Raw genomic sequence first — 14,349 nt, 5'->3', positions numbered from 1 at the left:
AAGATTATTGGACATTATGGGCTTAGGAGTGGGTTGAACTGGGTAAACAAGTCCCTAGCAAGCGTGAGAGTGACTCCTGAGAAACAGTGATATATGGCCAATAAATGAGATCAGACGAGGAAGCGTCAAAATGTGTGTGTGGTTTTTTTTAAATTTTTTTATTTAACAAACACAAATACAATATGCAAAAAACAGGCCTTTTTCAGTTACAAAAGAGCATATGTAAGTTCATTAAGAAAATAATTCAGGGCATTTTTTGTCCATCATATAGCACTAAGATCTAAAAAAAAAAAATAATAGTAGCATTTTTTTTCTTTTTTTTTTTTTTTGCTAACATACTCAGATTATTTGTCAGAAAGTCTTTAAAATATGTTTAATTGTTAAGAGAAATAAAATTTCAAACAAAAAACAAACAGGAGAGGGCAGCAACACTCCAGTCTAGTCTGTCTGCCTCAGAAGAAGAAGAAGAAGAAGAAGAAGAAGACGTCTTTACGCATCATTATTGCGCGTCCTCAGGTAAAGAAGGACCCACGAAGGCTCCAAAAACAACGCGGGCTAATGTAAACTTCGAAACCGTATAGTCACTACAAATTCTCCATATAAATAAACTGTAACTGGGAAAGCCCGAAGCATATACGGATGTTACGTTCTGTCGATGCTGTGTTACAACAGAGGAGTGAAGTTTTCCCTCCGAGCTGGTAAAAACGAGCCGGCTAACGGAGCTAGCTAACGACCAAAGCTGCTGTGGCTGCGCAGTTTCGTTTCAGCTGAACTCACCGAAAACACCCAGTAGACCTGCCAAGTCTGTTCTCGTTAGCTGACCAAATATACTTTTTAAATCGACATGGGTCAGTCTGCAAGACACCTGCAGCGAAAGCAGTAGATAACGGGTCATATTTGAAGTTTTTTTTCTCTCTCACCTTTGAAGATTTAACGTTTTATGTCCAGTCCTGGTAACGCAGGCTAACAGGTACTCCTCGGGTTTCCTGTAACGTTAACTCTGTTCTGTTTATGCTAATTTTCAATGTAACTAAATAATTTGACCTGCTTATTATATTCTTAATTGATGTTTAGCCGTGCCTTATAGCAGCTATCATAACAGGAAATACACAACACTAACTTTGCGCGTTTCTTTCTTTTTGTTGTCTTCATATTGAGCATTCATATTTTATAAAACATTTAAGGGTTACAGCAAAAGTTTGTTTCTATCCTCAGCTTTTTTAAAAATTGTTTTGACAGCCTAAAGCGACATCTTAACCATAATACAAAAATTGTCGAGGATGAATATTTTTTAATTAAAGTGATAATGAAATCATCAACTTATTCTATATCAAAGTGATAAACTTGGATATAGATATAGATTCTTAATTTTTTAGTGAAATCACTGAGAATCACTAAGCCACTAGTCTTGAGCCGTCTCTCATTTCTTTATATTTTGCTAGAAAAATGGGATAAAACATCTGCGAACATAAATGGAAATACAGTTTAAAAGGCACAGCGATAGTTTGTAAAATTCAAGAAAATGAATAATTAATATGATCACCTTTACTCTCAACATTGCCTTGAACTCTCCATGGCAAGCTTTCTTGTAGTTTCTTTAAATAGCCTTCAGGAATAGTTCTCCAGGGCTTTTTTGAAGGACATCCAAGGCTCTTCTTTGGTTGTTGGCTGCCTTTTGTTCTGTTTTTTATCAAGATGATCCCACACTGCTTGAGCAATGTTGAGGTCTGGGCCTTTGGGAGTCCAATCCATGACTGATAGTGCTTTAGTGTGCGCTTTTACTGAATTAGCATTGCGTTTGGGATCATTGTCATGCTAAAAAATAAATGAAGCTGTTGCCAGTCAGATGTGTTTGAGATGGTATTGCGTGGTGGATCAGACTCTGGCAGGACATTAATTTTGATTAGATCTCCAACACCACTTGTTGAAATGCAGCCCAGAACATGAAAAGCCTCCATCATGTCTTACAGATGGCTGTAGACACTCACTGTTGTACCTCTCTCCTGACCGCACTTCATACTGTCAACAGTTTGAAACAAAAGTTTTCATCTTTAAGTATGGCTTCTTGACAGCCAACCTTCCACTGAGACCATTTCTGATGAGACTTAAGTGAACAGTAGATAAGATAAGATAACCTTTATTAGTCCCACATGTGGGAAATTTGTCAACTGAAGGACTTTATGCATCTCTCAGGGCATGTCATGTGCTGTAGATAGTTTTTTAGGTCTGCTATTTCTTTTTCTTTTTTTTTTTTGTCCTCCTTGTGTCCAGTTTCCACAATTAAAAATAAAGGAAAGAAAGTCTGGCTGTTCGTAAGCAAAATATGAAGAAATGGATGTGTCTTAAAACTTTTTGCAAAGTCCTGTATAAATATTAATTTTGTCCTGTAAGAGCTTGTTTGACCAAATGTTTGTTTTTTAATCCATTCATCAGTCACTAAATTAAATCATTAGTAAAGAGTTCATAAAATATGAGTCCATCTCATACATGTTTGCATCATGTGCCTTTGCATTTTAGTTGATATGAACTTGTGCTTTAGTCATCGTAGTTGTAGCAGTTGCTTTATTCCCATCACATATCTTTGTTTTCTGTGTTATAATCTGTATGTTGTTATTCTTATTTTTTTACTGTTATCTTCTTGGCTCTTTTTCAGCCGTAATGAAGAGACGAGCCGATGTGTCTTTTGCATCACTTCATGGGACAAAGAGGCATCGTGATGACAGCAGTTCAGATGATGAGTCAAGACTATCCCGTCAAGGTAGATAATTAAAACAAACAAAGACAACAAAAGAAAATAGTCTTATATATAGGTACAAACCCGATCTTTTCTTACTATAGTTAAAACTGAAGCACCTACTAGAGATTTTTGGTTATACATGGGCCAACAGCACACTAGTATCTCAGTTTCTATTGTTAACTAAATCATTAAACCAGGCGAAGATCATTCCTGCCTTCAACTGCCCAACCAGTTTTATTTTATATGTGCTCTGAAATTCTAAACTAAGGATGCCTCTCAAAAAGCCCCTGCCACAGCAGCAGCAGCATACAGATGATTATGTGGAGGAAGGTGCCACTGCAGACTCTGGGGAAGCTGACTTTCAGTTTGAAGTTAGCTCCAGTATGTCTGCTGAGCCTAATCTGGCCTCTTTGGCCAAGGCGAATAAGACATTCATACAAATTCAAATGGAGAGAGATAAAAGACAGGAAAAGAAGGCCGCCAAGCAGGAGGAGAAACTGGGCGTACTGTCACGTCACCTTGAAGACGTCAGAGCCGGTCAGCCAACACGAGTTCCAGCCGGAGAACCTACGTTACAAAGGTTAGAAGAGTCGGACAACATTGAACATTACCTTTCCACCTTTGAAAGACTGGCAGAGGTCTATAACTGGCCACGGCAACAGTGGGCTGTCCGACTAATTCCACTGCTGACAGGGAAGGCGTTAACTGCTATTCTGGCCATGGACCCAGCATACACCAAAGACTATTACCTGCTGAAGACTGTTATCCTGAAAACGTATGAGATTAACAGAAATGCTTACCGCCAGAGGTTCCGATCTTACAAGACACCTGCTAAAGAATCCCCCCAAGAATTATATGCACGTCTGAAGCATTTGTTTTGCAAGTGGGTGGCTTATGACACCTGCACAAAAGAAGACATTATGGAGAAGATGGTCCTTGAGCAGTATCTTAAAGTGCTGTTCCCAAAGGTGAAGGCTTGGGTCAAAACACACAACCCAAAGACTGCTCAGGAGGCTGCTGACCTGGTTGATGCCTACTTGATTGGTCACAAGGGACCAAGGGTTAACTGCTATGCTGGCCTTCTCAGACCAACACGGGGTAAGTTTGGGGTAGGTGGTGGTTCAGCAAACTGTAGTAGACTATATTAAACCCTTCTGCTTGGTAAAAAACAAACACACAAAAAAGTGTGCTCTGTTTAAAATCCTGTAATATTTACTTCCCAAGATACACTCTCTGTCACTTTTAGTAAACATACTGATAAACGGGACATTGTATCCCAAATACGTTCCTAAAGAACTGTGGGATGTAGAAGACAGTACCTGTGTGTACATAGATGTAGTTTGAATTTGCCCACTGTATAACTCTGCAAGAACATGAAGTACATACTTTACCATGACTTTCGAAAGTAGCAGCAATTCCTGAGTTGCCATATCCTGTTCTTATTCTGTTAAATCTAATACAAGAGAGTAGCACCACATTGTGTGGGAACATCACCAGGGCTAGAAGAACGTAATCAGAGGCTCCAGAAATGTTAGAAAAACCAGCGTTAGTTCAGCTAGACCCTTTATGCTCAAATTTGGCCACAGGTGGTTTTGCTCGGATCGTATTCAGTCTCAGTTCACTTCTGGAGAAGCTACACCAGTAACACACGCAAGCTAACAACGTGGATCTCAAGGGCAGCATATGAAGAAAGGCTGGAGAGGTGCAGAGGGCAGTTTGGAGGAAATGCTGGTTCTGTCCTCAGTAAAGGAGTTACCTTTTCTCAAGTGGAAAAAGTTGATCCCATCATGTCTAAAGTCAAGTGATACTTGGACCTGTGGGTTGGTATACAAAGTTCATTCCTAGATTCTCTACACTCTATAACTTGACAAAGAAGAACCAGGCCAGTAGGGTTCAGTGGATTGTGTGGAGTGGAGTGTGAAGAGCCCTTTCAGACCCCTACTGAAGAGTTACAGCAGATATTCATTGCTCAGGCTGATGCCTGTGACCTGGGCTTTGGAGAAGCCCTGCTGCAGGTTGAACCAGGAAGCATGCATGCCAAGTATTTGAGGATGCAGAATGAACGCCTTGGCATAGAGTGGGAATTGGACTTAAGTGTGACTTGTTGGGAAAAAAGTTCATCCTCTAGAATGGCAACCAAGCACTATAATCACTGAAGAACATGAGAGATACCCCCTCCAAGATAACAAGGTGCTTCCTGGCTGTGCAACCCCTTTGACAATCTCTACAAGAGTGTAAAACAGAACTGCATAGCTGACTGCCTCTCCAGGATCCCGCAGGTGTTGTCTTCAGCAGGAGGAGGGGGAAATTGCAAGTCTAGAAAATTTACATTTTCAACACACTAGCAACTCAATTATATTATTCTGTTTCAACAAGCCAGCAAAATCTCATAAAAATATCAACTACATGGGAAAAATGAGTGCATGATTTGTTCCTGTAAGAGGAGCTAATCATAAGTGTGCTTCCACCCCATTGAGCCTGTTCTCATTTACAAGTATATTAATGAAGATATGGTCAGCCATTGCAAAGAAGAATTTTGACCTAGTGAGAGTCCTTTCCAGGTGCAGTGGTATACCAGGAATGGACATGAGGCTGTAGCTTTTAAATGTATTTTATAGATGCGTAAGATGGTCTAAGATTGTTACATTTGATGGATAATTCGTGTGTGTGTGCGTGTGTGTGTGTGTGTGTGTGTGTGTGTAGACTCTAGTCAAAATGACTCCCTTAGTGACCAGGAGGATCAAAGACCCGGGTTCTCGATGCCCTCCATATCATCATCATCATCATCCTTTGATACCCAGGACAATGACGCCCCCTCGCAGGCCTCCGCCAAGTTTGCTATGTACAACAGTGTGTCACAGAAGCTCATGGTAATGTATCAAAACCCTCTCTAAGCTGAGGTGTTTGACAGTTTCTATGTATTTAAAATTTTGGGGGGGGGGGGGGGGGGTTTCAACTTTTCAGAATATTTCCAAACAACAAAGAATTTGACCTTTGAGTTTTATTAACTTACTTGATTTTTTGCTATTTCTTACACTTTCAGGCCAAAATGGGCTTCAGAGAGGGCGAGGGTTTGGGTAAGTTTAATCAAGGACGCAAGGAGATCGTGGAGGCTTCTACTCAGCGAGGGAGAAGAGGTCTGGGTCTCACGCTGCAGGGTTTCCAGGGAGAACTTAATGTTGACTGGCGCGATGAACCCGAGGTAGGCAGTAGTCCTTTTTGGCATTTGTGTTTTTTAATCTTTAGGTTTGAAATAATATATGTGAATGATCAATTAACTGTCACCTGATCTCTGTTTTGTCTCTTTTCCTGTTTGTCTGCACAGCCCAGTGCTGTTGAGAAGGTTGATTGGTTCCCAGAATGCACCACAGAGATCCCAGACGCTGATGAGCTTAGAGACTGGATGATCCAGGGACCGGTAAAACCAGAAACTCAGATTCTCACTTACAGATATGCATGCATTGCTTTTGCAGTCTATTTATATAATTCCTGATTTTCACTCTGGACAGAGAAAACTTAAAATTGAGGATGAGACTGAGTTTTGCACAGAAGATCTTTTGCACACTCTTCTACGATGCAAAGTGAGTTACATCAAGTATTTGCTTCTGTTAAATTTATTCCCACAGGGTATTTAAATTGTGGCAAGTGTACACCGGGAAAAAAATGATGGAAGGGTCATAGATAACACAAGTTTACATATTTCTCAGCTGTGTAATCACTGCGCCTCTGTGATGTTTAGTCAATTTTTGATGACCTGGAGGGCGAGGAGATGAGGAGAGCGCGGACACGCTCCAACCCTTATGAGACTATTAGAGGCGGTATCTTTCTCAACAGGTCAGTCTTTCGGTAGTAAAACACAGGCAGGATGAGTAGCCAGTGTCAATAATATATAAGTAGTTTCCTTTTTTAATAGTAGTTTGCTGCTATGAGTATTAATTTAGGTTGCTTCTTACATTTTTTAAAATTTTGCACAGCATTCTATGGCCTGACAGTCGTTTAAAGACAATGATGAGCTGTATTATGTGCGTTGTGTATTTAGAGCAGCTATGAAAATGGCCAACTTGGACTACTGTTTCGACCATATGTTCACCAACCCAAAGGATTCCCAAGGGGTGAGTGGGTCAGCTGATTAATACTGAACTTTTTTAGTTGTATCACAGCACAAAGTTCCATATAAACAGATGGTGACATAAATCTTCTGTCTCATTATGCAGAGACCTCTGACGAAGGACCGCGAGGGCGAGCTTCTTTACTTTGGTGATGTGTGCGCAGGACCTGGAGGCTTTTCAGAATATGTGCTGTGGAGAAGACGCTGGCATGCCAAGGGCTTTGGCATGACGCTGAAAGGACCCTGCGACTTCAAGCTGGAAGATTTTTATGCAGCACCGAGCGAGCTGTTCGAGCCTTATTACGGTACGTTTACAAAACCCGCACGTCACACCCAGGGGACAAGAGACACGGCTTTGTGTTTCCAGTGATGAATGATTCAGTGAAATCGTCACCTCTCTGCATCCCAGGTGAGGGAGGCGTGGAGGGTGACGGTGACATCACTCGGCCTGAAAATGTGACTGCCTTCCGAAACTTTGTCATGGAGAGCACGGAGAGGAGAGGGCTTCATTTCCTCATGGCAGATGGGGTAAGACTAATATTTGTAGGATATGAGGATAAAATAAAGGTGGACAAACTTCACAAAGGTTATTATGGCTTAATGTTTGGATCAGTTTCAGTATGGTCTCTGTTTTTTCCCAGGGCTTCTCCGTGGAAGGCCAAGAGAACCTCCAGGAGATCCTGAGCAAACAGCTGCTGCTTTGTCAATTCCTCACTGCAATTTCCACACTCAGGACGGGTATGCATGTCTCTTTAAAAGCTTGTAAATTGACACACTCACTAGTGTTCTTAAACTTTCTCTTTAACCACCTGTCACAGTACAGTGCACATGTGCAGTATGTTTATAACCCACATTATAGCTGTGTCCCAAAACATAGGCTGCATCCTCCCGAGGCCGCATTTGTAGACCAGTTACGTCACAGCGACGCGAAGAAGGCTGTCTTCGCGTCCGGTCAACAAATGCGTCCTCCTTTTCCCCAGATTTGAAGGATGGGTCGGGTGTATCCTTCGTGGCCCACCATATCCCAGAATTCATAGCACAGCCCAGCCAATTCCAGTTTCCAACAATGGCTGCCGCTACTAAGTTTTAATCTTAATCTTATTCATCTTTATGGGTCACAAAATATACTTTTAAGATATTTTCAGGCGAGAAAGTAGCTGTGTAAACTTCAAATATCTGCTTGGTTTATCAAGACATCACATATTTGCAAAAGTGCTGGAACGTTTTCGGAGACGTCTGTTACCCAAACCGCTCGATAGCAAGCCGGGGGGTTCAATGGTCACTCGAGTTTGCGAGAACAGCAGACTCCCGGCTTCATTGTTTTCAGGCCCCCGCGGTCTTTCGCTACTCAGGCTAAACATGATATATAAGTCGCTCGGATAACTTAAAAATGTTATTGTTGGGCTTTTTTCAGTGTTTTATTTGTTCCTGAGTAAATCGGTTTATCTGAGATCAAAGTTATTAGATTAGATTAGATTAGATTAGATTAAATAACTTTATTAATCCCTCAGGTGGGTTCCTCTGAATAAACGTCAGACAAAAAACTGATTAAACAGAAGTGTGAGATGGTCGAGAATTTACGCCAGCTGTTATATTTTAGATAGCAAGGAGCAGACGGCCGAGTTTATTAAACTCCACCGAAACAGCAGTGACGCAAATCTGAAGGCTAGACTGTCCCATTTCACAGCCTCGCACTTCTGGCCTTCTCGGTCTTCGAAGGACCCGGCTCATGTAGACCGCGAAGGACAGGTCCTCAGGAGGATGCAGCCCATGACTTTGGACACAGCTTAAGTCTCACTTTCTCTCCCCTAGGTGGGCATTTTGTCTGTAAGACTTTTGACCTCTTCACTCCCTTCAGCGTGGGTTTGGTGTACCTGCTCTACCTCTGCTTCGAGAGGATCTCACTCTTCAAACCTGTCACCAGCAGGCCTGCAAACTCTGAGAGGTGAACCCACGTTATAATGTGTCTTTGTACATGTGAGAATACGATGAGAGTGTGTTTGTAAAATAGCTACATTTTCTGCCACCTACACGCTACACTTCAGAAGCTTTTGTGGCATCCCATTCACCAAGATGGGCTCATAGGGATAGCTCGCCAGGGTAAATTGTGCTGCAAGTCTAAACTGCTGCAGATTAAATCTCTCAGCTCACTGCAGGGAAAGTAGAATGATCTATAGATCCGATGTAGGATTTATGAGGGGGTTTATGTAAGTGAGGTTACAGATCTCTTCTCACATTGTCATCCACAGGTACATTGTGTGCCGTGGCCTGAAACCCGGCTCAGACGCAGTCAGGGAATACATGTTCAGAGTCAACCTGAAGCTGAACCAGCTGAGGAACACGGACAGAGACGTTACAGAGGTGGTTCCGCTGAATATCATCAAGGATGACACTGACTTCTACCAGTTTATGGTCAACTCCAATGAGAGGTAGAAACACTCAGAATCCACAAAGCCTTCAATCACTGCTCATGAAACACAGTGACTGACAAAGATGGTGTTTAATTGTCTCTTCAGCCTTTGTGCAGTCCAGATCAAGGCCTTGGCTAAGATCCACGCTTTTGTTGTAGACTCGTGAGTAAACACTGTTGAACATTTATCTTTGCTGCACTATAACCACGTGTTTGACATGGTGTTTTTGTCTGGAAACTGACTGGGTTACACTGTCTCTAGGAATCTCTCAGAGACAAGGCAAGCTGACATCAGGAAGGAGTGTTTGAAGCTCTGGGGAGTGAGTACAGAAGCCGATATACATACCAAACTGAAAGAGAATTTTGAAAGAATGACTTAAAAAAGACAAGTTTTTATGTGCACTTTATGTTTATTTATGTCAATTTTTAGGTCCCAGACAAGGCCAGAGTCGCTCCTACTTCGTCAGACCCAAAGTCAAAATTCTATGAGCTGATTAAGGTCAGTTAATAAATTTGGGTTTAAATCAAATCCTACTGGGTACTGTACAGCGCTGATAAATGAGCTCTGCCATACAGACCGTAGAAACGAATGAATAATTAAAAGACATGATTTTTTCATGTGAAACAGTGTTATAAATAGGCTCATTAAACTTCTGAATGTGTCTCACTTTCTGCTCTTTTTCTGCTTCATATCAGAGCTCAGACGTGGAGTCGTTCCAGTGTAAGCCGACTCCTCTCAACTCCACCACACTCGAAAAGTTGCGCCATGTCATGGACTACAGGTGCATTGTGGGAGGTGGAGAGCAGATCTTTCTTCTAGCACTGGGGGTGAGTTGGATGAAAAAATGTGGTTTGTGTGACACGGAAAACAAAGCATAACAAGAAGCACTCCAAGACCTCAAACCTCCACCAAGGCAGTGTCATAAATTCTGTTGTGTTTGCTCTTTGTTTTGATTGAACACTGTAACTACCCCAGAGACTTTACCGTCTGCGCGACTTTGATCAAACCTGGTTTTCGATGACTTTTGCAGAAGTCTCAGATTTACACCTGGGATGGGAAAATGCCTGTGCGCTGGAAGAAAATGGAGAATTTCAAGCTGGAGCTGCCAAGAGATACACTTCTAAGTGTAGAGATTGTCCAAGAACTAAAGGGCGAGGTGAGAGAATGGACTAAAACTCTGTGACAGACTCAGGTTTTCTTATCACTTATTATTCTGATCCTCTTGGACTCAAATTTTCTGTTTAAACATTTTTTAAGGTATCGACCTTTTACAGCTAGCCTCAATCAGAATGCGTGACTTGCATTGCGGTTTATGTGCAGCTGAGTAGGATGCTTTCTGAGCTGTGTTATGCTCTCCCTTTGGTCCTCAGGGCAAAGCTCAGCGCAGAATCAGCGCAGTTCATGTAATGGATGTGCTAATACTGAACGGCACTGATGTAAGAGATCAGCACTTCAATCAGCGGTGAGACATTTTTATCCACTAGCTTAAAAATGGGTCTTTGTATGAGAAAAAAGTAGAAAATCATTAAAAAGACTAGTAATGTATTCCCTGTATATTCAGTTTTATATTGTAATAGTTTCAGATAATCTTCGTTGTGTCTGCTAAATGATGTTTGTTATGTTTCCAGGATCCAGATGGCTGACAAGTTTGTGAAGGCGGTGGCTAAACCCAGCAGACCAGACATGAACCCCATCAGGTACTCCCATCTGCCTTCTTTTAATTTTATTTTCTTACTAACTAAATATTAGTTTATGCAATCTCACATGGTTTATAATACTTAAAAATACTGCTTCCAAGTACTGCTGTGGTAGTTGTGATCGAACGCTGAGCAGAAATCTTACTTGCAGTTTGGTAAATTACAAAGATTACAAAGCATCTTTTTTCCCCCCAGAGTGAAGGAGGTTTACAGGCTGGAAGAAATGGAGAAAATCTTTGTCAGGTATGGGAAGAGAACCCTTTGAGTAGCTGCCGTGTATATTTACTACTGCAGCTTCTTAGATTTGTCCTGTTTTTCAAGATCAAGGCTCCTTTTATGGCGCTTGTCAGAAAAACTTGTCATTTCCTTCCCCACCCAGACTAGAGATGAAAGTGACAAAGAGCTCAGGAGGTGTCCCGCGTCTGTCCTACACAGGCAGAGATGACAGACACTTCCTTCCCACGGGCCTCTACATCATCAAGACTGTCAATGGTCTGTATGTTGTGATTTGTTTTAACTGCGAGCACAAACAATGCTGCGAGCAAAATGTCTTTATTTATTTATTAGTAAGTAAATAAATGCGGGATTTCTTTTCTCCTCCACCATTCAGAGCCGTGGACGATGGCGTGCAGCAAAAACTCCAAGATGAAGTTCTTTTATAATAAAACAACCAAGGAGTCGACCTATGCAATGCCACCGAACTCTGCTGCTCCTTTCCAGTATGTAGCGTCCTCTTAATTTCTCTCTTTATTCCAGAGATTCACATTTGAAAAAGTTCATATGCTTTTTAAAATAAAAATAATAAGTGAATGTAAATATTTTAAGATCTCATAAGTAGGGCTGTTCGATATAACGATATATATCAGATAACGATAAAAAAACGTCTATCGTTTCATTTTACGCTATCGTTTGTTTTGTGGTGTCGCAAAATAAACTGTTTATGGCAATATTTTTTTTATTGTTTTGATGGTCACTGTAGAATTTCTTAAAGTTCTCTCTTTCTCTTATATTTAGTAACCACATTTAGTAATAACCACACTACGGATGGACAAGCGACTGTTTTTATGCGTTGTCATTAGCAACAATGATCATGTGGCTCCGCCGTCCGCTTGTTTACTTTCCACATAAATCTTTCACAGTAAAGCTGAAATTCCTGTTGAGATTTTTCAAAATAAACTGAATCACGTGACAGATGAGCAGCCAAAAAGAGCCGTCAGGTGCTAAAAAATAAACCTTAGAACAGGCTTTTCCCCGAAGCACGCCGTGTAATAAATACTCACGAAGAAAATTGCGGCCGTTTCAACTTATGTAACACTCGACTCCAGGTACACGGCGCCCAGCTGAAAACACTTCACGCAAGTCGAGTTGCCCAAGATTCACAGAATTAGCTGAAAATGTAAACTTTTTGTGATATATATCGTTGTCGGGACGATAAATGTCTTCTATCGGGAAATTAGATTTTGGTCATATCGCACAGCCCTACTCATTAGCTCATGTTTTATTCACAATAGAACACAGGAAACGTGTTAAACAGCATTTAAGCTGTTTCACTATTTCATGGAAAATATTGACAAATTCTTTTCCTTGCAGCGTGTGCCACTCCGAGCGGCTCTTCTGGGCCTGGGTGGATGGGGTTATAGTTCATGATTCTCAAACCAGAGTGGACCCTGAGAAACTGTCCAAAGATGACGTGCTGTACTTCATACACCAGCATTACCAGCCCTGAAAGACTCCCAGTCACAGGGCTTTGTCAGCTGCAGACTGTACACAGAGTGCGCTGGATTGTGAAGCCTTGGCAAAGAGTACAATCCAGTTCACTAATCGTCATTTCATTTAACAATCAAAGGACGGTTATTAAAATGACTTTACAGCTGATTGTTTTTATGAATCCGTTGCTTACTGTCTTGTTAAATATCAATAAACTGCTTTATGACCCTTTGGAAGGTACCTCCATGTTATCTTGTTATCAGGTTGGAGTTGTTTGCTGCTGTTTTTAGCAGTGGCATGTCCTCGTAAAACTGACGTTTGACAGACCGGTCTATTTTTCAGTCTTTTCCACTTCCTTTGACTCGACCTTTGATTTTGAATTGTAATGAGTAGCATTGCCTTATAGGACAACATGGAGACAAAGGTGTTTGCTGTGCCCTATAGATTCAGTTTCTCCAGTTCCTCCTCAATGCCACTCTTGTTTTTGTGCACACTGCATTAGCAGTGATAGATAGGGTCACAAGGTCAAACTGTGAATCCACATCTGTAATTATTCTTTCTTCTCACCATGACTGGTCTTCTAAAGAAAACACACGGGTCTGTTTGCCTCATCTTTACACTAACAGTGTCGCGGTGCTTTCCTTTGCAAAACTGTGTAGCATGTAAATCACCCTTTAAGTCGTTCTCACAGTCATTTCAACGTGCATTCAGAGATGGAGCAGCTCTCTCCTTTCCACGCTTCTCTGTCATCTAGACTGTGGGAGTGAAGTTTGGAAGGTGTCCCCTTTAGTTTTGAGGTTGTTTGTACCCCACCTGCTCTTTAAAATTGTGCCTCCATATCTTCTAGTTGTGTGTCTGGTTTTTGTTTTGTTTTTTTTAATGCTGCAAATGAGTTATTTTTCTGGTGTAAATTTAGCTTTCAATCTCTTTGATGTAAATATTAATAAGTAAATAAATGGGAGATGCTGTTCCCACAATATATGTTCAACTGCCTGGTGATATTGGGTGGAGACAGTAGTTGGAGTAAAGGCTGGATTAAGCTGTTAGAAGGCAACGGGTGTGCTCATATACCAACCAAATGACACAAGTGCACACAACATTTTGTAGCTTAGTTGTTTTGCTCACAGCTTTAGAAATGTGGTCAGGCTGTGGGAATTTGTTATTGTAGATTCAGTAAAACCCAATTTGAGCCCAGTATAAGAGAAATAAAGCTTTGGGAATACTAATCTGTTCACTCTGGAAGCATGAACCATTATGAATCTAAGTACAGGCATTAACAAGTGCAGGTCAACCCTCAAGGAAAAGCAGTGGTTTTGCAGGTGGTTGCCACAGAACTTGCCTTCTCCTGTTTTTCAGCAGAGTCTCAAGAGCTGCACGGTGCTGGTCTGTGAGCACTGGCCCCACTAAAGGATGGCAGAAGCTCATGCTGGTCCTTGTTGAGTCTGTTTCTGATAGTTTGGTCAGTAACACACAGGTGAGTAGCCTGCTGGACGTCATTGTGCAGGCCTCCAGCAGTGCTCCTCCTGTTCCTCCTTGCACAATGGACCTGCTGGGTTGATGTTCAGCATATCAGGTCTATCCATAGATTCCTCCACTATGGTCCACTGGTATCTCTGGATGTGCCTTCATAATAATAAAAGATCTGATCCTCTGGGTCATTTATTCCACATTAACTTTCTGAATCCTTTC

General features: G+C 41.4%; 1 protein-coding gene across 2 annotated transcripts; it reads left to right on the top strand.

Moving 5' to 3' along the window:
- Window positions 1-441: 441 nt before the first annotated feature.
- On the top strand, window positions 442-13,641 carry cmtr1 (cap methyltransferase 1). 2 transcript variants are annotated; one of them, XM_085247304.1, is made up of 24 exons: window positions 442-516; window positions 2,654-2,758; window positions 5,441-5,607; window positions 5,781-5,939; window positions 6,063-6,155; window positions 6,247-6,318; window positions 6,477-6,571; window positions 6,777-6,849; window positions 6,952-7,150; window positions 7,255-7,373; window positions 7,487-7,583; window positions 8,658-8,790; window positions 9,095-9,274; window positions 9,362-9,418; window positions 9,518-9,575; window positions 9,686-9,754; window positions 9,952-10,083; window positions 10,287-10,412; window positions 10,627-10,718; window positions 10,885-10,953; window positions 11,149-11,196; window positions 11,333-11,445; window positions 11,564-11,672; window positions 12,544-13,641. In XM_085247304.1, the coding sequence occupies exons 2-24, from the start codon at window positions 2,659-2,661 to the stop codon at window positions 12,677-12,679; spliced, it is 2,496 nt and encodes an 831-aa protein (XP_085103430.1). In that variant the 5' UTR covers window positions 442-516; window positions 2,654-2,658; the 3' UTR covers window positions 12,680-13,641. The 2 variants fall into 2 exon arrangements, with proteins under 2 accessions (XP_085103430.1, XP_085103429.1); XM_085247303.1 differs by lacking the exon at window positions 442-516 and adding an exon at window positions 523-970.
- Window positions 13,642-14,349: the final 708 nt, after the last annotated feature.

This window comes from Mchenga conophoros, linkage group LG15 (genome assembly GCF_057382185.1).
Source record: "Mchenga conophoros isolate Kocher_MC1m ecotype Shallow Benthic linkage group LG15, M_conophoros_male_GT1.1, whole genome shotgun sequence".
In the NCBI taxonomy this organism is placed as follows: Eukaryota; Metazoa; Chordata; class Actinopteri; order Cichliformes; family Cichlidae; genus Mchenga; species Mchenga conophoros.
Note: the sequence above shows the minus strand (reverse complement) of the source record. Positions and strands in the feature narration are given on the sequence as shown.